The 25485-nt window shown below is 39.6% G+C and overlaps 1 protein-coding gene across 1 annotated transcript in view; it reads right to left on the bottom strand.

Moving 5' to 3' along the window:
* Window positions 1-2082: 2082 nt before the first annotated feature.
* Window positions 2083-25485, bottom strand: part of KDR (kinase insert domain receptor) — a 68860-nt gene continuing 45457 nt past the window's right edge. Inside the window, exons 16-30 of the mRNA XM_060778534.2 lie at window positions 24522-24628; window positions 23932-24067; window positions 21226-21330; window positions 19503-19616; window positions 18332-18420; window positions 15715-15847; window positions 14566-14666; window positions 11990-12112; window positions 11637-11748; window positions 10059-10158; window positions 9497-9602; window positions 9247-9395; window positions 5436-5532; window positions 5256-5344; window positions 2083-2444 (exon numbers count right to left, since the gene is read on the bottom strand). Coding sequence (XP_060634517.2) covers window positions 2231-2444; window positions 5256-5344; window positions 5436-5532; window positions 9247-9395; window positions 9497-9602; window positions 10059-10158; window positions 11637-11748; window positions 11990-12112; window positions 14566-14666; window positions 15715-15847; window positions 18332-18420; window positions 19503-19616; window positions 21226-21330; window positions 23932-24067; window positions 24522-24628 — 1775 coding nt within the window. The 3' untranslated portion in view covers window positions 2083-2230. The remainder of the gene's footprint in view (window positions 2445-5255; window positions 5345-5435; window positions 5533-9246; window positions 9396-9496; window positions 9603-10058; window positions 10159-11636; window positions 11749-11989; window positions 12113-14565; window positions 14667-15714; window positions 15848-18331; window positions 18421-19502; window positions 19617-21225; window positions 21331-23931; window positions 24068-24521; window positions 24629-25485) is intronic.

Raw genomic sequence — 25485 nt, 5'->3', positions numbered from 1 at the left:
TACTCCCTTGGCGGGAAGGTAAAGGTCACCCATGCAGATATACAGACAAACTGGCAATACAGTTGGAGATGTCTATGGACAACAAGGCTCCTCGGCATGGAAAAAATAGAGCAAGAGCACCTCCCCATGGCCAGAGTTGATCATCGCCTCCAGATGCCAGAGATGGAAAAAAGGGGAAGGGACTTTACCTTTGTTTGTGTTGTATGTTGTTGTTCACTGTGTCTAAAAGGCATTGAATGTTTTCCTCATATGTGTAGTAATCTGCTATGAGTCCCTCCAGGGAGATAAAGCGGAATACAAATAAAGTGTATTATTATTATTATTATTATTATTATTATTATTATTATAAACACAACAAGATGAGTTCACAGCAAACAAGATCATTCTGCTGGCTGTTGTATTGGATCACACGTTGGACACTTCCCAAGTGTCTAGGACTATGTGATGTATGAGCAAATAATGTGTGCAGATCCCAGTAGGGTGGCGTTTTGCAGCTTGCAGATGGTAATTTTGTCAGCGCTGATTGTGTTTAAGTGCAGGCCAAGGTCTTTAGGCACTGTGCCCAGTGTACCGATCACCACTGGGACCACCTTGACTGGTTCGTGCCAGAGGCTTTGCAATTATTATTATTATTATTATTATTATTATTATTATTACCATCAAAAAGATGTGAGTCCACACATGTTGATTCACTAGTTTTCTTTATATATAATATATATAAATTTATTTGTAATAATATATTACATTTATTCTACACAACCACACTATAAATACTATATGTGCCATTTTTGTTAATTCATCAATTCCCGGTTCTTAACGTAGTATACAAAACAATGAATAAAAAACTCCACAAAAATACAAAATGAATGGCCATCAAAATAATTCTACAATCTTTTTAAAAATATATATACATTGCAGATAGTTAGACATTTGAGCAAGAAAAACAGAGAAAATGGCCTCACAATTCCTACACTGAAAACATCAGCCATAAAAACTCAGCAGCTTTTTATACAACTTTGTCATGCAGTTAATGGACAAAATTGTTTGTAAGCTTATATAAACAGTATATCCGAGTAGTTGTTTTTTTTCCTACGAAGACACTTGCATTTCCAGAGAAGTCAGGGTTTGTATTGTCACTACATACAAGTTGGAGACAGGGAAAGTTAGATCCACTATCAGAAATTATCTGATATTTAAAAATAACTAAAGTAGCTACTTTTAGTTGTTTTTAAAATCTAAATACCACAAGCTTGGCCTGTAGTAAAAACATACCTAAATAGTGAAGCCACATACTTCAGTAACTATAAAAGAAACAAAAACAAAAGTACAATTTAAAGTAGTAAAATCACTCCTCCTTATGTTACAGCCATAACTTAACTTAGAGAGGCCTTAGTTACGGTGAAAAAGTAATCCGTTAGAAGCAATTCAGTACAAGTCGTTTGTAACTAGTTCCAAGCTCTGAGAAGTTCCAAGTTCTAAGAAGCTGCAAAGCTTAAAATGAGCATCTTGTAATGGAAGATATCTGAAAACACAGTAAAACTCTGGATCCTTCAGCTGATTGCGTGTGTATGGACCAAACCAAGACTTACTGATTCATTTCAGTGAAAAAATATCAACTAAAGGCGACGAAAGCTCACACAGCCAAAACACACCTCTTTTCAAAAGAGGGATAAGTCACTCTGCTTTTCACCAGTATTTACATGCATAGTTCAACATGATTCATCCATTTGCTTCATCTGGCAAACTGAGATGAAAAGTTCCTTTCATGGAAGAGATTTACATGAGAGGGAATTCTGCAAGGCCAGCAAAGTGAACTGACAGCATCTTTTGGAAAAGTGATGGTCAGGGACTATAAAGGCACAGCTGAAACTCAATTGCTGACATAACCAAAAAGGCCAAAGGCATCTCACAGAACAGTCTTCCAACTTCAAAATATGTTGTCAGCATAACATTTCATGTATGTCTCTTTAGTCTGTAACACTCTCTTTGTCATCAAACCACATCAGTAGTCATAGTCACATTCCTGTGAACAGTTCTGGAGAATGTTCAATAGGTTTTCTAGTACTAGGATATGGATCCACGTTGCATTTTGGGTCCATCTTGTCAAAGATGTAGGAAAACACATACTTTTCCCAATCCCAGGAATACGGGCGTTCTAGCCATTGGGTTCAGTGTTAGTTTTTAAATAAAGGCAGTGGTTGGTGCAAGTTCCAGTTATGACCGACGTGTCTTAAACAGAGCGTGAGTTAAGAGGGACCGCAGGGCCATGTGCCAGAGAGCAGCAAGTCTGAGAAACATCTTCCCTGAGAGGTAAAAGTTCCACTTCTTCAGCAGAATAAATGGTAGTGTCCATGTCATCGGAGTGATAGCCCGATTGGTAGCCACTTGTTGGATTTGAAGCTTCGGACATGACAGACTCCTTACTTTTACTGGAGACAAGCCCACTGCAAAATAAAAGTAAATATTAATTACATCACAGCATGGTTTGAATATTTCTTTTTATTTACTCTTCTGTGTTGCAGAAAAAACACAGATCGATGTCATACAGGGAACATACCACTCCTCTGTTGTGTCAGCTCCACTGGCTGCCGATCCATTTCCGAGCACAATTCAAAGTGCTGGTTTTGACCTATAAACCCCTATATGGCTCTGGCCCAGCGTAACTGTCCGAACGTATCTCCTTCTATGTCCCACCTCGGAGTTTAAGATCTTATGGGGAGGCCCTGCTCTCAGCCCCACCTCTATCACAAGTGAGGCTGGTAGGGACAAGGGACAGGGCCTTCTCAGTGGTGGACCCTCGCTTGTGGAACTGACTCCCCAGGGAAATTAGGTCTTCAGCATCCCTCCTCTCCTTCAGAAGGAAGCTGAAAACATGGATATGGGCCTTTGGGTAATCTGGCAGACTGACAAGGTAATGACGACCAGAATGTGGAAAGGACTATGGTAATGCTGAATGGACTTACAGATTTTAGAACTTGGTGAACGTTGGCCACTAGATTGGCTTTCTAGTTGTTATTGTATTAACTGAATGTTTTAACTATTACGGTTATTGTTGTTATGTATTTTATTGTTGAATTGTGGCATTGAATTGTGCCGGTTGTAAGCCGCCCTGAGTCCCCCCTAGGAGGTTGAGAAGGGCCGGGTAGAAGTGCCCAAAATAAATAAATAAATAAATGTTTATTTATTTATTTATTTATTTATTTATTTATTTATTTAAAGCATTTATACTTCGCCCTTCTCACCCTGCAGGGGACTCAGGGCAAAGCACAACATATATATGGCAAACATTTAATGCTGGGACATAAAACCATAAATATATACAAACATTAAAATCACTTACATTCATGTTAAAAGTTGCTTTAAAACCTTATCAGGACACCATTTTGCCTCACTGCACTGCCTCATTGATGTTCCATTGGGTCCAGCAGATGGAGAGGGGAGAAGCGAAGATCACACAATTGGCTCGGTTGAAATACTTGCTACCTTTTAGTTCCTTCCCTCCAAAACTTGTTTCCACTTGGGTTTTGGAGGGAAGGAACCAAAATATAGCAATGGCACCATTAGGAATGGAAAATGGTGTGCAGGTCCATGCTGGCCAGAGGAACCACAAATCACTCCCAGACTGGATGATGCCTTGGTATGCTACCATTAACTCTGCATTAGTAGACAAAGTGGGCTGCCATCAACTGTCATACTTTTATAATTTACAAAGTGGACCATCAGTTTTGTTTGGGCAGCCTACAAGCAGGGCATGAATGCAATAGCTCATGCTCTCTAGCCACTGATATGCAAAACTATGTTGCCTCCAATTTTGAATGGAATTGAGGATGTAGCTAAGCACTGTTAGCTACATCCTCCATTAATTTGTCCAGTTATTTTTAAAGCCTACTAGTTACATTTAAAGAAATATAATTTTTCTGCACCCAGCATAATGTGTTCCTCTTATTTGCTTTTTTCTCAAATTAAAAAGTCCCAAATGCCTTAGTCTTCCCTCAAAGAAGAGTTGTTCTAGTTGCTTATTATATTTACTATACCTTTTCTGCTGTCTTGTGTCTAAAACTGCCCACAGTATACAATTATGGTAGCATCAGAGAGTAATATAAGACCAGTATTATTATTTATTTAAAAAATCTTTTCTAACTACACTCAACATTGATAAAAATTATATCTTTTTAAGGCTGACACTTTCTACAAGTCAACAATTTCAGAAAACTGTCCAACACAAACCTAAAGTTATTGGAAATGTTGGCAGTCATTGACAACTCAAAACCCATCCATGTGTATATGCAGTTCTTGTGAGAAGTTATGTGGAGGTTGACTACGATAGCTGCATTTCAGGGATAGAAGACCGAATGGCCAAGAAAGAAGTGAACAATTGAAATAATTCGGATTGAAATAATTCGGTGTGCAGTAATATTAATTGTACTAAAGTGCTTCTAGGACTTGGGATGGGGGTTCCTAATCTGAGAAGGCACATCGGAACAGCCAAGTTTTTAGGTTCTTTCTGAAAGCTGCTAAGGTAGGGGCCTGTCGAAGATCTTTTGGAAGGGCATTCCAAAGTCGGGGGGCCGCCACAGAAAAGGCCCTGTCCCGTGTCCCCACCAAGCGCGCTTGCGACGTGGGTGGGATCACGAGCAGGGCCTCCCCAGATGACCGGAGCGAGCGTGTGGGTTCGTAGATGGAGATGCGGGCGCGCAGGTAGGGTGGTCCCAAACCGTTCAGGGCTTTGTAGGTGAGCACCTGCACCTTGAATTGGGCTCGGAAAATAAATGGCAGCCAGTGGAGCTCCTTAAACAGAGGGGTAGACCTCTCTTGATAATGAGCCCCGGTTAGCACCCTGGCTGCTGCCCGCTGGACCAATTGAAGTTTCCGAGCCGTCTTCAAGGGCAGCCCCACGAAGAGCGCATTGCAGTAATCCATTCTAGAGGTGACCAAGGCATGGACCACCCCGGCCAGATCAGCCTTCGCGAGGTACGGACGCAGCTGGCGCACAAGTCTCAATTGCGCAAAGGCCCTCCCGGATACCGGCGACACCTGAGCCTCAAGTGTGAGCGACGAATCCAAGAGGACACCCAGACTGCGGACCTGTGGCTTCAGGGGGAGTGTAACCCCGTCCAACACAGGTAGCCACCCTATACCCCGGGAATCCCCTGGGCAACGTCCTTGCAGATGGCCAATTTTCTCACACCCAAAGCGACTTGCAATTTCTCAAGTTACTCCTGATACGAAAAAAAACTCTGCTTGTCCCAACTTACCTAAATGGCAACATCAGTTGCTTAGATTTCTCTTCCAGTGTCTTTAGCTCCTCAGAAGCAAGAATCATCCCGCTGTCTGTCTGATTATCCTGAAAGAACACAAAAAAGTCATGTCTCACCAGAGAAGATCACAAGAAGAGTCAAAGAGCACAAGGGATATAAAATAAAGTATTGACTTACCTCTTGAACCACTTTTACTGCTGGTTCGACAGGCACAGATTCAAAGGTCTTTACACTCACAGGACGGCTTTTTCTTTTACTGCCTTTTCTGTGCTGACTAGAAAATAAAAATATGTTCTTTGTGAGGGCTAATGTAAGTTGATCAGAATGCTAAGGAAAGATTTAAAGCTATCATTTTAAAATGTGCTGCCTACATTGGACTACAAATACAGTATGAGTTATGATTGCCTTGGGTGGATAACCAGCCTTGCCAATCTCAGCTTCAAAATATCTGTGAGTTTCATAGGAAACTTCTCATCAAGAAAACCAGCTACAGTATACATATACTTCCCACGTTACTAAATCTATGCTTTGGGTGTCCAGCCTGACTCAATCTACTAGGATCAGCCTAATTTATGCTGTTGTTTTTATCTGTGATCATCAGGCTTGTGCCCTTGTAAGCCGCCCCGAGTCCCCTTGGGGAGATGGTAGTGGGGTATAAAAATAAAGTTGTTGTTGTTGTTATAACTCAAGATATTTTATTGTCTATAGCAGGAGTCCTCAAACTTTTTAAACAGAGGGCCAGGTCACTGTTGCTCAAACTGTCAGGTAAGGTTCTACCTTCTATTACTTGGTCAGAGTCTCTTCCTGTCTGTTGTTATTATTGATATTGTTGTTGTGTGCTTTTTCAAGTCATTTCCAACTGTCATGCCCCCACATAGCTGAGGCTTTATTTATCAAGCCTCAGTTGTCCTCTTAGTTAGAATGGGTTCAGTTCCTTTTTGTATAGTTTTTTGTGTGGGAGGAACACCTTAATTAGGTTTCTAAGGAAACTCAGTCAAAATTTTAAGTCTGAGGTTTAGGAAACTAAGTCAAAGATTGAAGAAACAAATCCTGAGAGGAGTTAGGGTACTGATCTTCAATACAAGTACATTCCTTTTTATTATTATTATTATTATTATTATTATTATTATTATTACATCTTTGTTGTGAATTTCAAACTCTGTTCTCGCCGAGAATTGGGCACCTGAAAGTTAGCTTAAGGGACAGAATAATGACCCTAAAGTGAACCTATCATGGTGCTAAAAGTGTATGACTTGCACAAGGTCACCCAGTAGGTTTCCACGGCCAAGCAAAGAATTTATTTATTTATTTATTTACACCATTTCTATCCTGCCCATTTCAGCCTGAAGGTGACTCAGGGCGGAATTGAATCTTGGTATCCAGAGTCATATTACAATGCTCAAACCACTACACTAAAACTGGCTCTCCCATTATTGCTATCCATAAGAAGGACAGACAGCCATTTGGGGCTGGAATCAAGCAAAGGTTCCTGCTGGCAACATAACAGCTTGGAACATAGAAAATGGCTGAGTAGGAATCTCAGGGGAAGTGCTGCCCCCATTCATCTGCTGCCTGAGGCAGATGCTTCAGTTTGCTTAATGGCAGGGCTGGGTATGCAATAAACAGAGAACCAAATATTTTCACACTGCTTGTAAACATGTGCTGAGCTATAGTTTGCACAATTTTGGCTTATCTTTGTGGCAAGGACATTAAAGTGATCAGTATGTCCTAATTCAGGCTGTAACAATGTGGCACACCATAAGAGAGGGTGTTTAAAAATAAATAACTCCTAATGTTGAAAGAATTTTATTTTCCTGAAGGAAACCTAAGAGAGAACATTTTATGCAAAAACACAAACAAACGAACACACACAATTGGGTTGGTCTCCGAGTGGAGCATGTTGTCCCATTTTTGCATTATTATTATTATTATTATTATTATTATTATTATTATTATTATTATGCAAACTGTTTCTTAAGGTACAACAAACAAAGAAGCCAAGATCATGATTCTTTTCCTTTGGACTCTACTTCTGAGACCCCTTGCTGGATTGGCAACAGCAGCCGCCAGCTCAGCAAACTTCACTCCCAGTTAGTGTGTTGGAACTCTTACAGACTGTTTCATAACTCTCATTCCCAAAGGCTTTTCTCCAAAGAAAACCATCTGAGCTGGAACATGTCCTAACTCTGTGACAATAAAGGTATCTTTTGATCATCACAGATGACCCAAAAGAGAATCAACCACCATCAGCGACAATCAGAAATTGAAAATTGCTTCTGACAAGAAAACAAAAATTGGAGTTGCCATAGCATAGCCGGTGGGATCTGAGAATTACTCCCCTCTAGCAAGTGAAACAGAAAACTCCTGCTAAATAGCTAAATATTTGAATAAAGACAATTTAGAATTTTAGTTGCTTTAGAAATAAATTATTTAAAGTATTTCTCCTATTTTTTAAAAAAGTCTGAGCTTTCTTTTAAAAAGGTAAAGCACTAGATGGCTTTCCCTCTTTTTCATTATCATTGAATATCAGGAAAAAGTAGGCTGGAGAGCAAAACTAGCAGGAGACTGCAAATGGCAAAATGCTGCCTAAGTTTCATATACCAAATTTGTTCATGTTGTAGACATTGCCATCATGGTAGTCTCATGAGGATCACAGGAATTTAAACCACATGATGAAACAAAAAGAAAGGAAAACATCATCTTTATTTTGTCAAGAGTACTAGGTAAAACATAAAGATTGGAATCACTCCAATTGTGAACAGCAACTCCCAGAATGGGGGAATTTGTAATTTGCAGAAGGCATGGCTTTATGCTCTTTGTATTTGTTTCTTATTTTATGCGTTATTTCCTTACACTTTTGGGCACATGCTGAACATGGTGTCTGTTGTACTGTGTACAATTCCGCAAAATCCATGCCGTTTTCAATGTCTGGTTTTCAGCTCCTTCTCATCCCAGTTTTAGGGGACTTTCCGAATTCAGGAGTGGTTTCTGTTTTCATGCCAGAAAGATTCAGTCCATTGGTGCCAATGGGGAAACTTTAGAGCATTGTTTCTCAACCTGTGGGTCCCCAGATGTTAGAAACCCCAGCCAGTTTACCAGCTGTTACGATTGCTGGAAGTTGAAGGCCAGAACATCTGAGGACCCACAGGTTGAGAACCCCTGCTTAAGGGGCTCATTTCTCTGTCATTTTAGGTCTATCAGCATGAAAATTGCTGTACTTATAGCCACATCTTCTACTGCAAGACTGCCAAGTTTCAGAACATTTTGCCAATCCACTATTTTTTTGGAATTTTTAAAAGTTTTTACCATAACATTTTTTAAAACCACAAGAGGAGGTTCTCAAGCACCTGCCACAAGAGGGAAGGAGAATGGATTAGACACAGTCAAACAGGCCTCTGATTGGCTGAGAAAGAAAGTGAGAAACACCCAGAGAGAAACTTCAACTCCCATCATGCCCCAGGAGGGAGCACAGAAGTTTTTTCAATGCTTACGGCGCACAAAATGCTGCTGGAAAAATGAGTTCCCATTTGCATCAAGTGGGTGTGGGGGGTTTGGGAAGGGATGGAGAAGGACGCTATGGAAGAAAGCAAAGGAGGAGCCACAGCTTTCCTGATTTACAAGGCTGCTCTGCCCACATGCTGCCACGGCTGCCTCAGGTAGAGTGTCACTCAGTCCCATTGGTTGCCATTATTAGCTGCCATTCGCTGAAAAGATCTGGCTGCTGCAATCTGTACCAGCGACAACTTCGACTGCCCTGTACCAGGTTCACTTTCATGGATTCAGCAACTAAATACACCAAATCATCTGAATCCAGTACACAAAAATGAAATCGTGCACATCCCTAGTGTGTATCATCAGTAAGATAAGTGTGGGACTTCTTAGTGAATATTGTGACACTGTATGATACACATAAAGATCAACATTAAAGCATTCCTGAATCTCACCAGATTGAAGTGGAAGTGTTTAAAATACCTATTGTGTTACTAACCTCATTTCCAGTGTGCTATCATAATGAGATAGAGGATTACAGACTTCTTCTTCTCTGCAAGAAATAGGTGAAGTTGGCACAGAGAGTCCAGAATCTTCCTCAATATTCAGCAACGCAGTCTGGGGAAGGTCAACGTAGTCCTTTCCATCCTGATGTAAAAGACAAGCCCAAAATAATTTTACATTATGAAGTATTTTTCTTTGGGGGGGGGGGGGCAGAATTCATGGCATTTTTTGTAGCAAAAACACACCTGACGTACGCTTGCTTGCAGTAGGTTTCCCAGGTGTTCAACTAAATCTGAGAACGTCGGTCTCTGTTTGGGATCTCCAAGCCAGCAGTCCAACATGGTCTGATACCTAGAGAAACAAGAGACATTTGGAGTAATCAGAGATAGGAAACGTGGTATTGATGGAAAACACTTCCAAGCATTCTTCACTATTGGTTTTATTTCGTAGGACTGCTGGGACATGTAGTCCAATAATTGCTGAAAAGTCATGTGATCTCCAACCTCTGCAATAAATAAAGTGTCCTTCCACCTTTTTTGTTTGTTTGTTTCAGGAGCAACTTGAGAAACTGTAAGCCTTCCACTTATTATTAATAGCTATTATTAGAACAAAACAGTGAGCAGTAATCAAAGCCATTCTGCCCGGAGGAAGGAAAGAAAATAAAGCAGCTAGACAGATTAGTATTCTTGTGGTTTCTCCCACTACTCATTGCTACCAATGTTCTACTCATACATCGCATCTGGCTCATTTCTACACAAGCCATCAATTCATCCAACAAGGTTTATTTATAACAGAAAACATTCTTACATTTCAGGTGTTGTATAATCCGGAGGCCGCATTCGTGTCCCCTCTTTCAGTCTTCTACAGAATTCCTCATCAATTTTAACGCCAGGATATGGTGAGGCTCCTGAAATTGCAAGTTTCTTTTTAGTAAAGTGCTGAGCAATTACATTTAACTTTATAACTGTTTGTTTGTATGAGAATGATCTAAAATTGCTGCAGATCACTGAGAATGGTATCTGCACTGCAGAGTTAGAAAAGTTTCCTATCACCTGAACTGGGATTTATAGAATGACCTACTGGAAGAGATCAAACAGCTAACTGTGCTGTTGGAATTTAAAACACATTTGCAGACTTTTTTCTTTTGGCATGCTTACACAACCAGTTTTAACCATGAATTTTAAACTCGCGTCTTGTGTTTTAATCTTTGTTCCGTGTATTTCAATATGTATTTTATAGAAATACGTATCAATATGTATATTTTATAGAATGTTTAAGATGATGACGTGTTTTTATTGATGTTGTAACCTGCATCGAGCCATGAGGAAAGGCAGGTAAGAAATGAAATCATTATTATCATTATCATTATTATTTTACTGACACAGAAACACAGTATGTCACAGCAAATGAGATCTATATGCCGGATTTTGTATCACAAAATCACAAGTTGACCACTTCCCAAGTGTCTAGGACTGTATGATGTATTTTCGAATTATGCGTGCAGATCCAAGTAAGGTGGCCTTTTGCAGTTGACAGATTGTTGTTGTTGTTGTTGTTATTATTATTATATGTCAGGAGCAACTTGAGAAACTGCAAGTCACTTCTGGTGTGAGAGAATTGGCCATCTGCAAGGATGTTGCCCAGGGGATGCCCGGATGTTTTGATGTTTTACAATCCTTGTGGGAGGCTTCCCTCATGTCCCCGTATGGGGAGCTGGAGCTGACAGAGGGAGCTCATCCATGCTCTTCCCGGATTTGAACCTCCGACCTGTTGGTCTTCAGTCCTGCCGGCACAAAAGTTTAACCCATTGCACCACTGGGGGCTCCTATTATTATTATTATTATTATTATTATTATTATTATTATTATTATTTTAGTAAGGAATGTTGTGGTTATTTAAGCATTGGACTAGGATTCTCCAAGAGCAGGGTTCAAATCCCTAGTTAGCCATGAGAAGCTACTGGATGATACTGGGCACATCAAGCATTTTCAGTCTCAGAGGAAGGCAATGGCAAATCACATCTAAATACATCTAATGCAGAAAACCTAGGTCGGAACTGTCTTCAATTCATACATCAAGAAGAATGGTCTAGAAATTTTCAAAAGACAATTCTAACTAGCATTGGATGGATCCATGACAAAATAATTTAAATAATAATGTTGGACCCATTGAAAATCAAGTATATTAGAACTACAAAATACATAGATAAAAACTCTGTTTTCATGAACAACATTCTTTTTCTCTCTCTCTAAAATGTCTGTACAGTATGTATTTGAGTTTTGATCCACTGGGTATCTATTTTTCAGTGAGGAAGAAGTTATTTGTATCCTATATGAGTATTTTTGCATGGATTCACCTTGTAGTCAGCTACAGAATATAACTCACCTAAGGAAAATATCTCCCACAGCAATACACCAAAGGACCACACATCACTTTGAATTGTGTATACTCTGTCAAAAATGGTTTCTGGTGCCATCCATTTCAGGGGTAGCCTAGCCTAAATGTTTCAAAACACAATAGCACATTATTATTATTGTATTTACATCATTTTGATAGCATCCAATAACATAACATTATCTGGGGTGTTTGCAATAAAAATTCAAACCATAAAACACAAAAGCAATTTGAGAATATCGAGGAGGTGATTAAGCAAAAGGAACCATTAAATATATGTTGAGATGCCACTGATAGTAACAATTCCCATTAAACATTTCCAGATTTCAGACATTGAAACTTACATCTCCTTTCCTGACATAGTCAGGATCTTTGTAGATATCCCGAGCCAATCCAAAATCACAAATTTTGACAACATTGTTCTCTGATAAGAGGATATTCCGAGCTGCCAGGTCTCGGTGGATACACTACAAGGAAATGAGCAGAATATCAGTTATTTCTGTTCTTTCTGCCATCACCATAACTTTATATCCCACCTTTCTCATCCAAGACTCCAGGTAGCTTAAAAATTAAAACAAATTTGATAAGAGTTAAAACAACAACAAAAGTTAGCATTACAAAATAACCAAGATGTCAGTTACACATTGCTGTTGTGTTGTGCCTCCAAGTTGGCAAGTTTTATCTATACAGCACTTAAAAGTTTTTCCAGACATAACAGTACAGAGTCTCCTTGTGAAATTCAGTGTTCTCTGCCCGAGAAAGGAACAATTAGCTTCAGACAGGACAGGGACATCTGGATCTCATGAGGATTTATTTTTCTGTTGTTAAAGGAGTTGAAAGCTTATTCCCTGTCTTTTATTGCTCTTTGTCTCTTGGCTTCACATTTCTGTCTACATTGAAATCTTTCAATACTATCTTAACTGATAACACCTCAGACACAATGTAGTCCTGTGACTCTTAACATAAATGCCATCTTTTCCTGCATGATTTTTAAAACAGCATCGCCTGGTGAAGAAGTCAATGAGGCTACAAAAACTTGTATAATGTATTGATGAAGGCTTTCACGGCTGGAATCGCAGGAGTGTTGTGTGCTTTCTGGGCTGCATGACTATGTTCTAGCAGCATTTTTTCCTGACATTTCACCTGCATCTGTGGCTGGCATATTCAGAGGATTGTATAATGTATTTTATCCTTAGGAGTTGCCTCAATAAAGGCAACTCCTCTACTTGGGGATTTATTTATTTTTGTATTTTGTTGCAGGGTCAACATGGTTACCTCAACTACATTTTTTTCCTGGGGTATTCAATGATTTTCATGAAAGTTTACTTCAAATAATGAGCGTAAACCTACTAACGCAAAAGCATATAATAATAGTAGTAGTAGTAGTAATAATAATAATAATAATAATAATAATAATGTCAAAGGTTTTCATGGCTAGAATCACTGGGTTGTTGTAGGTTCTTTTGAGCTATATGGCCATGTTCTAGAGCAGTGGTTCTCAACATGGGGTCCCCAGATGTTTTTGGCCTACAACTCCCAGAAATCCCAGCCAGTTTACCAGCTGTTAGGATTTCTGGGAGTTGAAGGCCAAAAACATCTGGGGACCCCAGGTTGAGAACCACTGTTCTAGAGGCATTCTCTCCTGACATTTCACCTGTATCTATAGATGCTTGCCACAGATGCAGGCAAAACGTCAGGAGAGAATGCCTCTAGAACATAGCCATATAGCCCAAAAAAACCTACAACCCAATAATAATAACAACAACAACAACAACAAGATGAGTCCACAGAAGACACCCTACAACAGCAGGCAGAGTGTCTGCTGTGGACTCATCTTGTTGTGTTTCAAATAAATAAATAAATAATAACAACAACAACTTTATTTATGGACAGTCATATTTCCCCAAAGGGACTCAGAGCGGTTTCCAACAAGTATGGCAAACATTCAATGCCCAAAAAACCATACAATTTACATCAAGACAAAGCACATGAAACAATATAGAACAAACTAACAGTAACTTAATAAACAAAATAGCAAAATAAGACATCATAAAATACAAAACCCCTGATAAAAAGACACTAAAAATAAATATATAAAACCAATTACATAGGAGTTCCATCAGGCGAGACTCAACGATAACAATGAGCAGAAGTACTAATAATAGATGTGAGGGATAGTGAAAACAATATTATATGTTTCTCAAAATAAAGTGCTATTATAATTCAACAGCACTTATACCCCTGCTAAGCATCCACCTAGGCTGGATCTACACAGCGATGTAATTCAGATTATCAAAGCAGAAAATACACGTTATCTGCTTTAAACTGGATTATATGAGACTACACTACCGTATAATCCAGTTCAAAGCAGATAATCTGGATTTTATATGGCAATGTAAAAGGGGCCCTAGACATCCTCAGAAGACTTCTTTGGAAGGCTTAAAACAGAGGTTGGATGGGAATCTTTTGAGAATGCTTTAATTGTACAAATCTGCATAGCAGGGAGATGGGCTAAATGGACTAAATGCAGTCCCTTCCATTCCTATGATTCTACAAATATTGTAAAAACATGCTTCACTAAATAACCAGACCTTGGAAAAGCCTCTTTTTGGACAATCTCCTCAGCATGCTACTGCGAGATTGCTAGAAAATGTACTCCCCAAAAGTTACTTTTGAGAGCTCCAGATTAAATGAGCAGCCAACTCCCCAGATGCCTGAAGGTCAATTTGCAAGTGCTGACATTCTTATCAAAGCTCTGGGTAATATTGACCGCTTAGACTCAGTGTGTTCAGAAAAGTTGAGTGAGATCCGGACATGAGAATTACAGTTTCCTGTTATTCAGCACCATCCTTATCACTATCGTTTCCTGAAGCATGGAGTCATTTAATGAATGTAATTTCCCTTGAGAGAAATGCCTTACTTTCCGTGAGGCCAGGAATTCCATCCCCCGGGCCACCTGGAAGCTGTAGCAGATGAGGTCCTCCAAGGTTAGAGCATTTTTGTAAGGATCTTCTGAAGTTGCTGTAAAGGGAAATATTAATTCATAAACAATGCCCAATGACAATAAGCATCCTGGTTAACCCAATTCATTCTGTAGCAAATCCCATCATCCAATTCACTTTCTTAAGATCTTGCTCCTAGGATTTTATAGACCACCAGGGATTTAAGCTTCAGCCCTGGATCTGCTTATCTGTGAGTAAGCTTTACTAAATGCAATGCATTTTTTATCTGAGTAGACACTGTTAGAACTGGGAAGTGAGATTGCCAGGGTATACCAGATACTGTAGGAAACCAATGGAAACCTCCTCTAACAAATCTTACCACGAAAAACCCATTATAAGGTCACCGTAAGTTGAAGTCAGCTTTAAAATCAGCAGTATCTCAAAGGATAAAATGCTCAGGGAAGATATCAGGAGCCTTGGTCTCTTACCAGATATTAACTCGTAATGTATTAATTGAGGTTGTTTGAGATTTACTCCAAGAAGTACTAAAAAGCTAATGTAAATCTAAACACAAATCTAATTACGGAACCATTGCTCTGAACCACCTATAGACCCACCACCAAGACATTTCACCTGGAGGATCATCATCCTCGAGCTACGAGGGATTGCCTAAGTAAAGTAAAAGTAAGCTCTGAGGATAAAATAAGAAGAGCTATTTTACTGCCTTGATGTCATAGGCGGGAGGTTGTGGTACACATCTATATAAATAAAAATGTAATGTTCGTTTGTGGGATTAACATAACTCAAAAACCACTGGACAAATTGACATCAAATTTGGACACAAGACACCTATCAGGCCAACAAGTGGCCATCGCTCAAAAAACACTGAAAAACATAGCAGAAGAGACTTAAAAAGCCAAAAAAAACCCCCAAAAATTACAACACATGCACAAAACCATATAGATACACACACACACACACATATACACACACACATACACAAACATACACACACTCACACATGCAAACACACATATACACACCCAAAACACATATACACAGACTGGGCCACAGCAACACGTGGCAGGGGACGGCTAGTATAACTAATAAATAAAGAGAAACCCTACCTTCTTCTTCCACATCAGTGAGGGATCTCTCTTCTCCAAACCCAGAACTTGCTGAACTTTGGCTACTCGTGATGCTGTCCAAGCGTTTCTTCAATTCCTCTCCATTTTCATGCCTGAACCTCATATTTTTAGTCTGTGAAAGCAAAACATAATTTCAATTAGCAAGAGGCAAAGTAGTACAAAATGGAAATAATTACAAAGATTTAAAACACTGGCAATATCTGTATTGAAGCTATCCCCACACATTATTAGGATCCCTGATAGTTGCATCCACATTTGTGGGCTGGTAAATCTATTTAAAATTTGAACTTAAAAGAAGTTACTTAGAAGCTAGGATCCAGCATACTTTTAACATTTAGACTCAGGCCCCCTCTACACTGCTATATAGTACAGATTCTCAAAGCAGATAATCCACATTATCTGCTTTGAACTGGATTATATGAGTCTACACTGCCATATAATCCAGTTCAAAGAAGATATTCTGGATTTTATAAGGCAGTGTAGGAGGGGCCTAAGACCCATAGCCTTACTGGCATGAGAACCATGAGGCATCTTTCCACACAACTTGAAAGATAGAATCAAAGAGAGAAAGGCCCAATTCTTAGATGATAAGAGCAATGGTTCCATCTAACACTATTCCTGTGATTTCCTTATGTAGAAAATTACTGAAGCAGACCAATGACTCGTTTCTTCACCAGTGATCTATTAGTGTGAGATAAAGTGGAGCAGAGAAGAGACTTTACAGCACCTTGAGCTCGCTGGAGGGAAGGCAGGATACGGATGTAACAATTAATAAATAAGATAAGCCCATTTTCTCCCTCTTGCTATCATTGCCATCACAAAGTTGGGAATAACACTGATCTTGGTTGCATGGTTTCCTGTCCAAAGTTCCTATCCAATCCAGTAAACGGTGACTAAATCCACATGACACTAATAGAACAAGTTGACAGTGACTAATTTGTCCCATAATTCAGGTGAAACTTGCAAAACAGTCTAATGAATGCCTACTTAGAAATGTGAATTCATGTCCAAGGTGTGAGTTTGTAGGACTGTAACCTCAACCATGACAAATGTAATTGAACTTAAGCCATAAAAGGAGAACCTTCCAGGACATTTTGCCACCTGAAGAGACTGAGGGCAAGGTGACACATTTTTTTTAAACTATAAAAGCTGGCTAGTCAGATCGCTGAATTACATTTCATGTCTGGCAAAAGTACGGGGTCCTCCATCACCCCTGAGGCAAAAGACTATGTTAGAAGGCCAGGACATGATGTGTGATACACAATATAACTCTTTCTCCAACAGAGAGAAATGCCCAAGAGACTTCAACCACTACTTCCCAGCTTCTAATACCTGGGACAATTGCTCCATACACATTTCTGTAATAGTGTGGAGGAAGCTATGATGAAAGAATAATCATATATCACTTATAATACAGAATGAGGTCCCACACTTGCTCCCAATTATCCAAAAAAGGCTTCTCAAATTCAGTTCTTGTGGGGTTTTTTCGGGCTATATGGCCATGTTCTAGAGGCATTTCTCCTGACGTTTCGCCTGCATCTATGGCAAGCATCCTCAGAGGTAGAGGATGCTTGCCATAGATGCAGGCGAAACGTCAGGAGAAATGCCTCTAGAACATGGCCATATAGCCCGAAAAAACCCACAAGAACTGAGTGATTCCGGCCATGAAAGCCTTCGACAATACGCTTCTCAAATTATCTGATGCTTAACCTACCAAGAGAATTGTAGACATCTTAACTGCTTATCACATCTACAGTTAACAACAACCAGAATAATGTGTGAAAGGCAGTACAAAGCAGTGTCAGCCAATACAGATGGGCTGTTAAAGGTTAGGCCTCACTAATGGTCCATCTACACCAGTGGTTCCCAACCTTTTTTTGACCATGGACCACTTTCCAGAATTAGTACCAAAGGGGTTACGAGTTGATTTTTGGTCAACTTCAGATTCGGTTTGGTTACTTAGGGTGCTGATTCAGAAAATTTGATTGGATAGACCACATAGTTTCTGATACAGAACATATGCCATCCAGTAGTTGCCATCTGCTCACCCACAGGAAACCAAACCATATTTAATAATTTAGAGCTGATGTGGTAGTAGTAATCTTCTGTGGCAAGTTACCCTCCCCTCCCGACATCCCTGTTGCATTGGCACTATAAGAGGGTTTCCTGAGACCATTCACTCTTGTTGCCATGTGGTTTCAAGGCAACGGTGTAATAACGGTGAGGCCATGGACCATATTTTCATTCTTCCAGACCACTGGTGGTCCAGGGACCACATGTTGGGAACCACTGATCTAAATTGTAGAATGAATGCAATTCGACACCACTTTAAATGCAATGCTAAGGAACCATGGCAGTTGTAGATTTGCCTTCTCCGCCAAAGAGTGCCGGTGCCTTACCAAACTACAACTTCCAGGAATCCACCACATTGAGCAATGACAGTGAACTCAAACGGCATTCATTCTACAGTGTAGATGAAGTCAAAGAAAAGGTTACCATTATATTAACTCCAATGCAACAATCTCCAGTGACATCCAACAGTTCTCACAGCAGAAAAGATCTTACACTCAGAAAATTCTCTTTCCAGAGATCTTACCTTGTATGGAATAAAATCACTTCGTTTGCTTCTTAAATACACTGACAAATTTCCAAATTTGCAGTATTCCACAATCACCATAAGTGGACCTAAACGACATATGGACAAGATGGGTTTTTAAAAAGCTTTTTCAAAAAACCAGGAACAAATGTCTACCACACCTGCAAAGATTGTGGATCAACAATCTAAGGCAACCCAACTCACAATTCATGAAGATATTGCTAGGTTCCCTGTTTCAGTCAGGGTTTGGATTACAGTTCTCAGAATTCCCAGAGACCATAGTTATAGCCAAGAGCTAAGTGTAGTATAGTGGTTTGAACAGCTCTGGAGAGCAGGGTTTAATTTCCAGTTCAGTTGTGGAAACCCACTGGGTGACTTTGGGAGTTGCACACACTCAGCCCCTGAATCCTTCTGATACTTCTTCTTAGGGTTGCCATAAATTGGAAATGACCTGAAGGAATGCAATAGCAACAAGGGCAATAATCCTAGCCATGCTGTCTGGGGAATTCTGGAAACTGCAGCTAGAACAAGTAACTTTTCCAAGCTTTGGTTTTGTTCTGTAAATGAGAGGAATGCATCACACCACTGTCCTTAGGGATGTTTTATTTTACAATTTCTCTTTTACTTTCCCCTTGAAATATTTTGTAAAGATCCAAAAGAAAGCATGTATATGAAGGAAAAGAAACTGGATCCTCATTATCTTTTTAATGATCACACAATTTTGGCTGACGTTAGATAAAATATCTGGTGATATTTTGAGGCCATTTTGTCACCATGTCGACAGAGCTTTGAAAACATATTTTTGAACTATAACTGTCAAAATTTCATATGTAGGATCCTCATCTTGGCTGAAGGATATTTGAAAGTATAGTCTGAGAGAAAAAAAACCTCAGCCCTTCTCTAAATTTTGGAGTTAGTTTAGATACTCTACCCATGCTGGGAAATGTCCAGTTTTAAATATTTTGTTTATTTTGCTGTTCAGCTTTGAAATGGTGTTTTTGTAGTTTTTGCTATCTTCATTGCTAATCTCCAGACTGCAGACACAAATATCTGCAAGCCAAGCTTTTGGAAATCAATTAACAGCAGATGCTCAGAACCAAAGCATGATGCTCATCCTCTACCAACTAGCTGCTCTTTCTCTACAAAACGGCCGATGTCTTCCAACACATACCTCCTGGTTTTGTGCAGGCTCCAAGGATATTAACCACATTGAGATGATGACCGATATGAATGAGGATTTTGAGCTCAGACATCAGTGCCCTGTGTTCACTGTGTGTTGCTCCCTCTGTTAAACGAAAATAAACATGTATATTGTTTTTGCTAGATGCAGAGAGTAGAAATAAAGTTTCATCTGCCACTTTTCATCAAAGTAAGAGAAGAAAGAACATATAATCATAGCAATGAAATAATAGTAAACATAATCTTATTGTACGGCACTTAGAGGATCATCCTAAAACACAATCCTGAAATAATGGGAATTTACTTTTAGGATTGCAACTCCCAGAAGTCCCAAGCCAGTAGAACGGTGTATTCTGAGTGTTGGCATGATCCTCATTTTATTTAAGTTGTTGCAGAGTTCTCTTTGACTCTCTCATTGCAATGACAACCACTTCATCAAAGTATCTCATAGGGTTGACTTGAAGCAAGCAAGCTACATGTCAGTTTCATTGAAGCTGGATCTACACTGCCCTATATCCCAGGATCTGATCCTAGATTATTGATCTGGATTATATGAGTCTAAACTGCCAAATAATCTTGGATAAACAGATAATCTGGGATCAGATTCCGGGATATAGGATAGTGTAAATCCAGCTGCCCCAAGTTCCCATGATGAGATGGGACAGGGTATAAATAAAGTTGACTTAACTTAACTTACTTTTTGAATAGAATAGCTGTGTTTCTCATTACCACGAGCAAGTCAGAAAGGCCTGCTTCTTGTTGAAACAAACCACAAGAGGGAGCAGTATTTCCTCTAGCATGTGTATAACTTTAATAGAAAACCTGCAATAGCCAGTTAATATACTTATTCTCATAAAGGCAGTATGATCATTAGTGACATTATACATTAGCCATTTCAATATTGACTCATTATTCTATGTATTTCCAGGACAAGTTGGCACCATGAGGAGGGGGTTTGATACACTGAAGACCTAACTTTCATTATTGCCAAGAGACGTCAACAAACAATAGGATGAGGATAATCAACTGTGTCTACACTGGTCAGTCAACAAATACATCCTTTATATTTCAACCATGCCTGCTTGTCTTGGAAATACATAGAATAATTAGTGAATATTGAAATGGCTAATGTATAATGTCACTAACTATCCATAATGACTGGAAAATGATGGAGTTGGTTTATGCAAGTTTTCACATTTTCATTTAAAAATGTGCACTGTTGTTAATATCTGTGCATGCCTGGCGGTTTTAAGTTCAAGATGGAAAAAGTCAGTTCCACATAGAAGAAGGAACATCTACAATCTTGGAAACTACAAAATAGCAATAACCATCATACTTTCCCTTATCCGATTACTACAGGTTGCATATCCCATATGCATAAATCTGAAATCCAAAATATTTCAAATTTCAAAATTGTTCACATTGTTTCTGAGATAGTGACACCTTTCCATTAGTTTATGCACAAAATTATTAGAAATTGAAGCTATGAAAACCAACTAAATTTCATGTTTGGACTTGAATCCCATTTCCAAGATCTCATTATGTATATGCAAATATTTGAAAATCTGAAAAAAAATCCAAAATCCCAAACATTTCTCATTCCACGCACTTTGGATAAGGGATACTCAACCTGTACCATCTAGTCAGCTTTTGCAGTCATTGGTTTGTGCTAATAATACCTCTTTTTGAGGTGCTTCTTAATCCTTGATTCTCACCTTTAAGCATTTTGACAGCAACCGTTCGGCAAGTAGAAGCCTTGTCAATTCCAAAGGCATCGGCTTCAATGACTTGGCCAAATGCTCCCCGTCCAAGTGGCTTACCTGAATGCAAAGAAGAAGAAAAGAACTGGGTAATTTTTTATATTTCCGTGATTCAAATAACCACTCAGTAAACCGGGCCTAAACAGTAAGCTACAACAAAAAAGAATGAAAGAACACCGGGAGAGCAACCAACAAAAGCAGAGTCCTACCACTTCAACCTCTGGATGACAACATCTGCAAAGATACATATGGCCAAGCTTCCAGGGACACTTGTACTATACCACTTTTTCATGGAATCAGAGACGCCATTGACTACCTTTTTCCTGGGTGACTTGCCTCCAACTTCTTTCTCTCAGATTTGCTGCAAGATCCTTCTGCAAACTGATATTCCAGACTAAAATGGAATTATCTTTAAATTCTGCTTCTGACCCTTAAATATCTAAAGCTGACTTCTGGAAACATCTGGTTTTAAAATCCCATTTTTTGTTGTCTTTAGAGGGTCCTGGAGGGCATAAAATTGGTCTTCGTACTAGCCATCGTTGACCACTTCTGCCCTTTGTTATACTAGCTGGTATGTGATTCTTAAAAGAGATATCTGTTGTAAGGGAAAGGAAGTCGTTCTTTTGAAAGTATGGCTTGTATTAGACAAGTTTCTCTGTCTCAGTGGAACAGAACAAAAATGAAATCAAATATCCCATTAAAAACAATCATGTCTAGACAATTTATCAAATATGAGGCACTGAAAAGGAAAGCTTGTTTAGAAATGAGAATCTCTGATGAGAAACCCCAGCCTGCCAGCCCCACCAGTGTGCACATATATTATGATTGTTCTTTGATGATGGAAAAGTATCTTGGAACATCTCAGGATTTCTTCTATTATTATATTAGGGTTGGGTTCTTGTATTAACAATCTATTTAAAGTATTAGAGTTAAGTCATTGTATTGACAGTGGGGTTCCAGTAATAGGGCTTTGTTAAAATAAAGCCAATGTGGTGTAAAAGGTAAAGGTTTCTCCTTGACATTAAGTCTAGTCATGTCCAACTCTGTGGAGTGGTGCTCATTTCCATTTCTAAGCTGAAGAGCTGCCGTTGTCTGTAGACCTCCAAGGTCGTGTGGTCAGCATAACTGCATGGAGCACCATTACCTTCCCACCCGGGCAGTACCTATTGATTTACTCACATTTGCATGTTTGTGAACTGCTAGGTTGGCAGAAGCTGGGGCTAACAGTGGGAGCTCACCCTGCTCCCAGATTTGCACCACCAACCTTTTGGTCAGCAAGTTCAGCAGCTCAGCCATTTAACCCACTGCACCACTGAGGGCTCCCAACATAATATAGTGGTTTGAATATTGGATTACAACTCCAGAAATCATGGTTTGAATCCCTGCTCAATCATGCAAACCCACGGGATTTCCTTGGATATTTCACATTTCTCTCAGTCTCAGAGGGAGGCAAAGGCAAGAAAAAAAGCCGATAGGTTTGCCTTAAAGGTAAAGGTTGTCCCCTGACATTAAGTCCAGTCATGTCTGACACTGGGGGGTGGTGCTCATCTCCATTTCTAAGCCGAAGAGCCAGCGCTGTCCATAGACATCTCCAAGGTCATGTGGCCGGCATGACTGCATGGAACGCCGTTACCTTCCCGCCGTTACCTTCCCGCCGTTACCTTCCTGCCTTAGCGTCACCATAATTCAGAAATGACTTTAAGGCACACCATAACAACCTCAATTGTTGAATAGTTATGAGAGCCAGCATGATGTAGTGGTGTTAGTGTTGGACTAGTGATCCAGCAGACCAGGGTTAAAATCACTCGTTGGTCATGGAAACCCACTGCATGATCATTGTGAAGACAGATTATCTGAGCTTCAGAAGAAGTCTTCTTTGAACAAATCTTTCCAAGAAATCCCTGTGATAGTTCTTCCTATGCATCACAGTAAGTTGAAAATGACTTGGATGAATCCAACAACAACAAAAATGAACACTGATAATATCCAATCCATTTGGTAGGTTTGGTTTATGGACATAGCAACTGTATTTAGACTGGGAAATTTGATTTTTAAACTCTTTGAGAGACAACGCTGAGTGACTAAACTAATCCAATCGCACCTAGTTTAAGCCAATCTTATGTATGTATTTATTTGACACTTTTTTCAGTCTGCCCTATCTCTACAGTCAATCTAGGAATTTCTTACAGATTCGGAAGTGCCAACATATACATGTTGGGGTTTGTTTTCAAGAGGAGAATGCACTGGGTATTGACTACACTTTGTAACACATTTTTTGTTCCTGGGTTATAAATTTTGTAATTGGTTCTAGCATAAAAACATGGAAAAGGTTTATTAAACTGCAAAAAACGTTGTTTTTGCGGGACATCCTGCAGCACATTTTGTTATAGTTTTTCAGTGAATCTCTCATAGTCTCAACCAATTCAATACAGCTTGTGGCAGCCACAAAAATGAAGTTTCTGAAGTATAGGAACTACTTTCAAAGTAAGTACTGCACAATTAAACAGGAAATAAATAACACTTTTAAATCAGGAACATAATTTTTTTCCTTTTTTTACATAATAATGTGTATCACATGATCCGCAAGTCAATATTCAACAAAGCAGCAGTCCCTGAAATGTATCCAGATTACATTTCAGGGACAGGGAACAGTAAGCATACCTAGTTTGAGTCTTTCCCTAGGAAACTCCCACTTGTTGGCATCATAAGGAAGACGTTCACTCTGCTCATCTAGAGGGACTTCATCTGGATCCATGATGATGGACAGGTAACCGGTCTTTAGTTCTCCACCATTGGCCTGGGAAAAAAATAGGATCATGGCTAATTAAATAAAAATATCCTCACTGGTTAGGTATCAGGCAGTTAGGCAACATGCAGTTGACCACATTTACTGGTCAAACCAGGGTCTGGAACATTCTTGTTATTTAGTTCCCAGAAATGCAAGCATCTTATTCCTTTCACCAGCTGCACTGCAGGGCATGTGCCTACAAATCATTGCTAATGACTTGCTTTAATAATATCTGAAAAATGGGGATTTTTTTTTTTTTGTCCACCAAGTGCCTAGTCAATTAAACGGCAAGCCTTTCTATGTCCTCATTTCCCAGCAAGAATGTGATGGTACCACAAGAAGAAAAAATGTAGCTGTTGATTTAAAGACAATGCAAGAAACAACACAAAAGAGAGCCCATCACTTTTCATTTGTCATGCAAGATTGAGGCTGACAGGGACAGTGGGAGAAGGGGTTTCGTTACCCGCTTCACGGTCCGCAGAATGATGACGAGGAGCAACCAGAAGAACATGGCAATTACGGCAGTTCCAACCAGAATAATGAGCTCGAGGTTCGTTTTCTCATCAGTCCCTGGGAAGAAACAATTGAACAGTTCACTAGGAGGATATCAGAGTCTGTTTGAGGTAGGTCACAAGTTGAAGCTCTGAAAGGAGTTACTTGTTCAGGAACGACAACCTGAGAAGCCTCACACATTGCAGCCAATGAAGACAAAAGCATGTCAAAAGGGGAAAATATTATCTGCACCTTCTGTACACCACGTAATCACTATGTAACCATCACTATCACTAGAGAGCCAGCATGACATAGTAGTTTGAGTGCTGGATTACAGCTCTGGAGACTAAGGTTCGAAGTCCTGTGTAGTCATGAAAGCAAGTCACGCACTTTTAAGCTCTTCTTCACTGCCATATAAAATCCAGATTACCTGCTTTGAACTGGATTATATGGCAGTGTAGACTCATATAATCCGGTTTAAAACAGATAATGTGGGTTATCTACTTTGATAATCTGGATTATATGACAGTGTAAAAGGGGCATCAGTCTCAGAAAAACTCATGGACAGGTCACTTTAGGGTTGCCACAAGTTGGAAAGAACTTGAAGTTAAATAACAGCAACACATCACCATCAAAGGTAAGCAAAGCCATGGTTGTTCACCTGATTGGCCAATATATTCTCAGATTGCTCTTCTCTATTGAAATACATATATAAACGGTTCGGGCCCTGCCTATCTCCACAAACACATCTCCTTCTATGAAACAGCGCAAACTCTAAGATCTTCTGGGGAGGCCCTCCTTTTGCTCCCACCACCGTCACAAGTACGGTTGGTGGGGATGAGAGAGAGGCCACCTTCTCAGTGGTGGCCCCCTACTCTGGAATGCCCTTTCAAGGGAAATAAGACAGCCACCATCCCTCCCCTACTTTCGTAATA

This window comes from Anolis sagrei, chromosome 5 (genome assembly GCF_037176765.1).
Source record: "Anolis sagrei isolate rAnoSag1 chromosome 5, rAnoSag1.mat, whole genome shotgun sequence".
Lineage (NCBI taxonomy): Eukaryota > Metazoa > Chordata > Lepidosauria > Squamata > Dactyloidae > Anolis > Anolis sagrei.
Note: the sequence above shows the minus strand (reverse complement) of the source record. Positions and strands in the feature narration are given on the sequence as shown.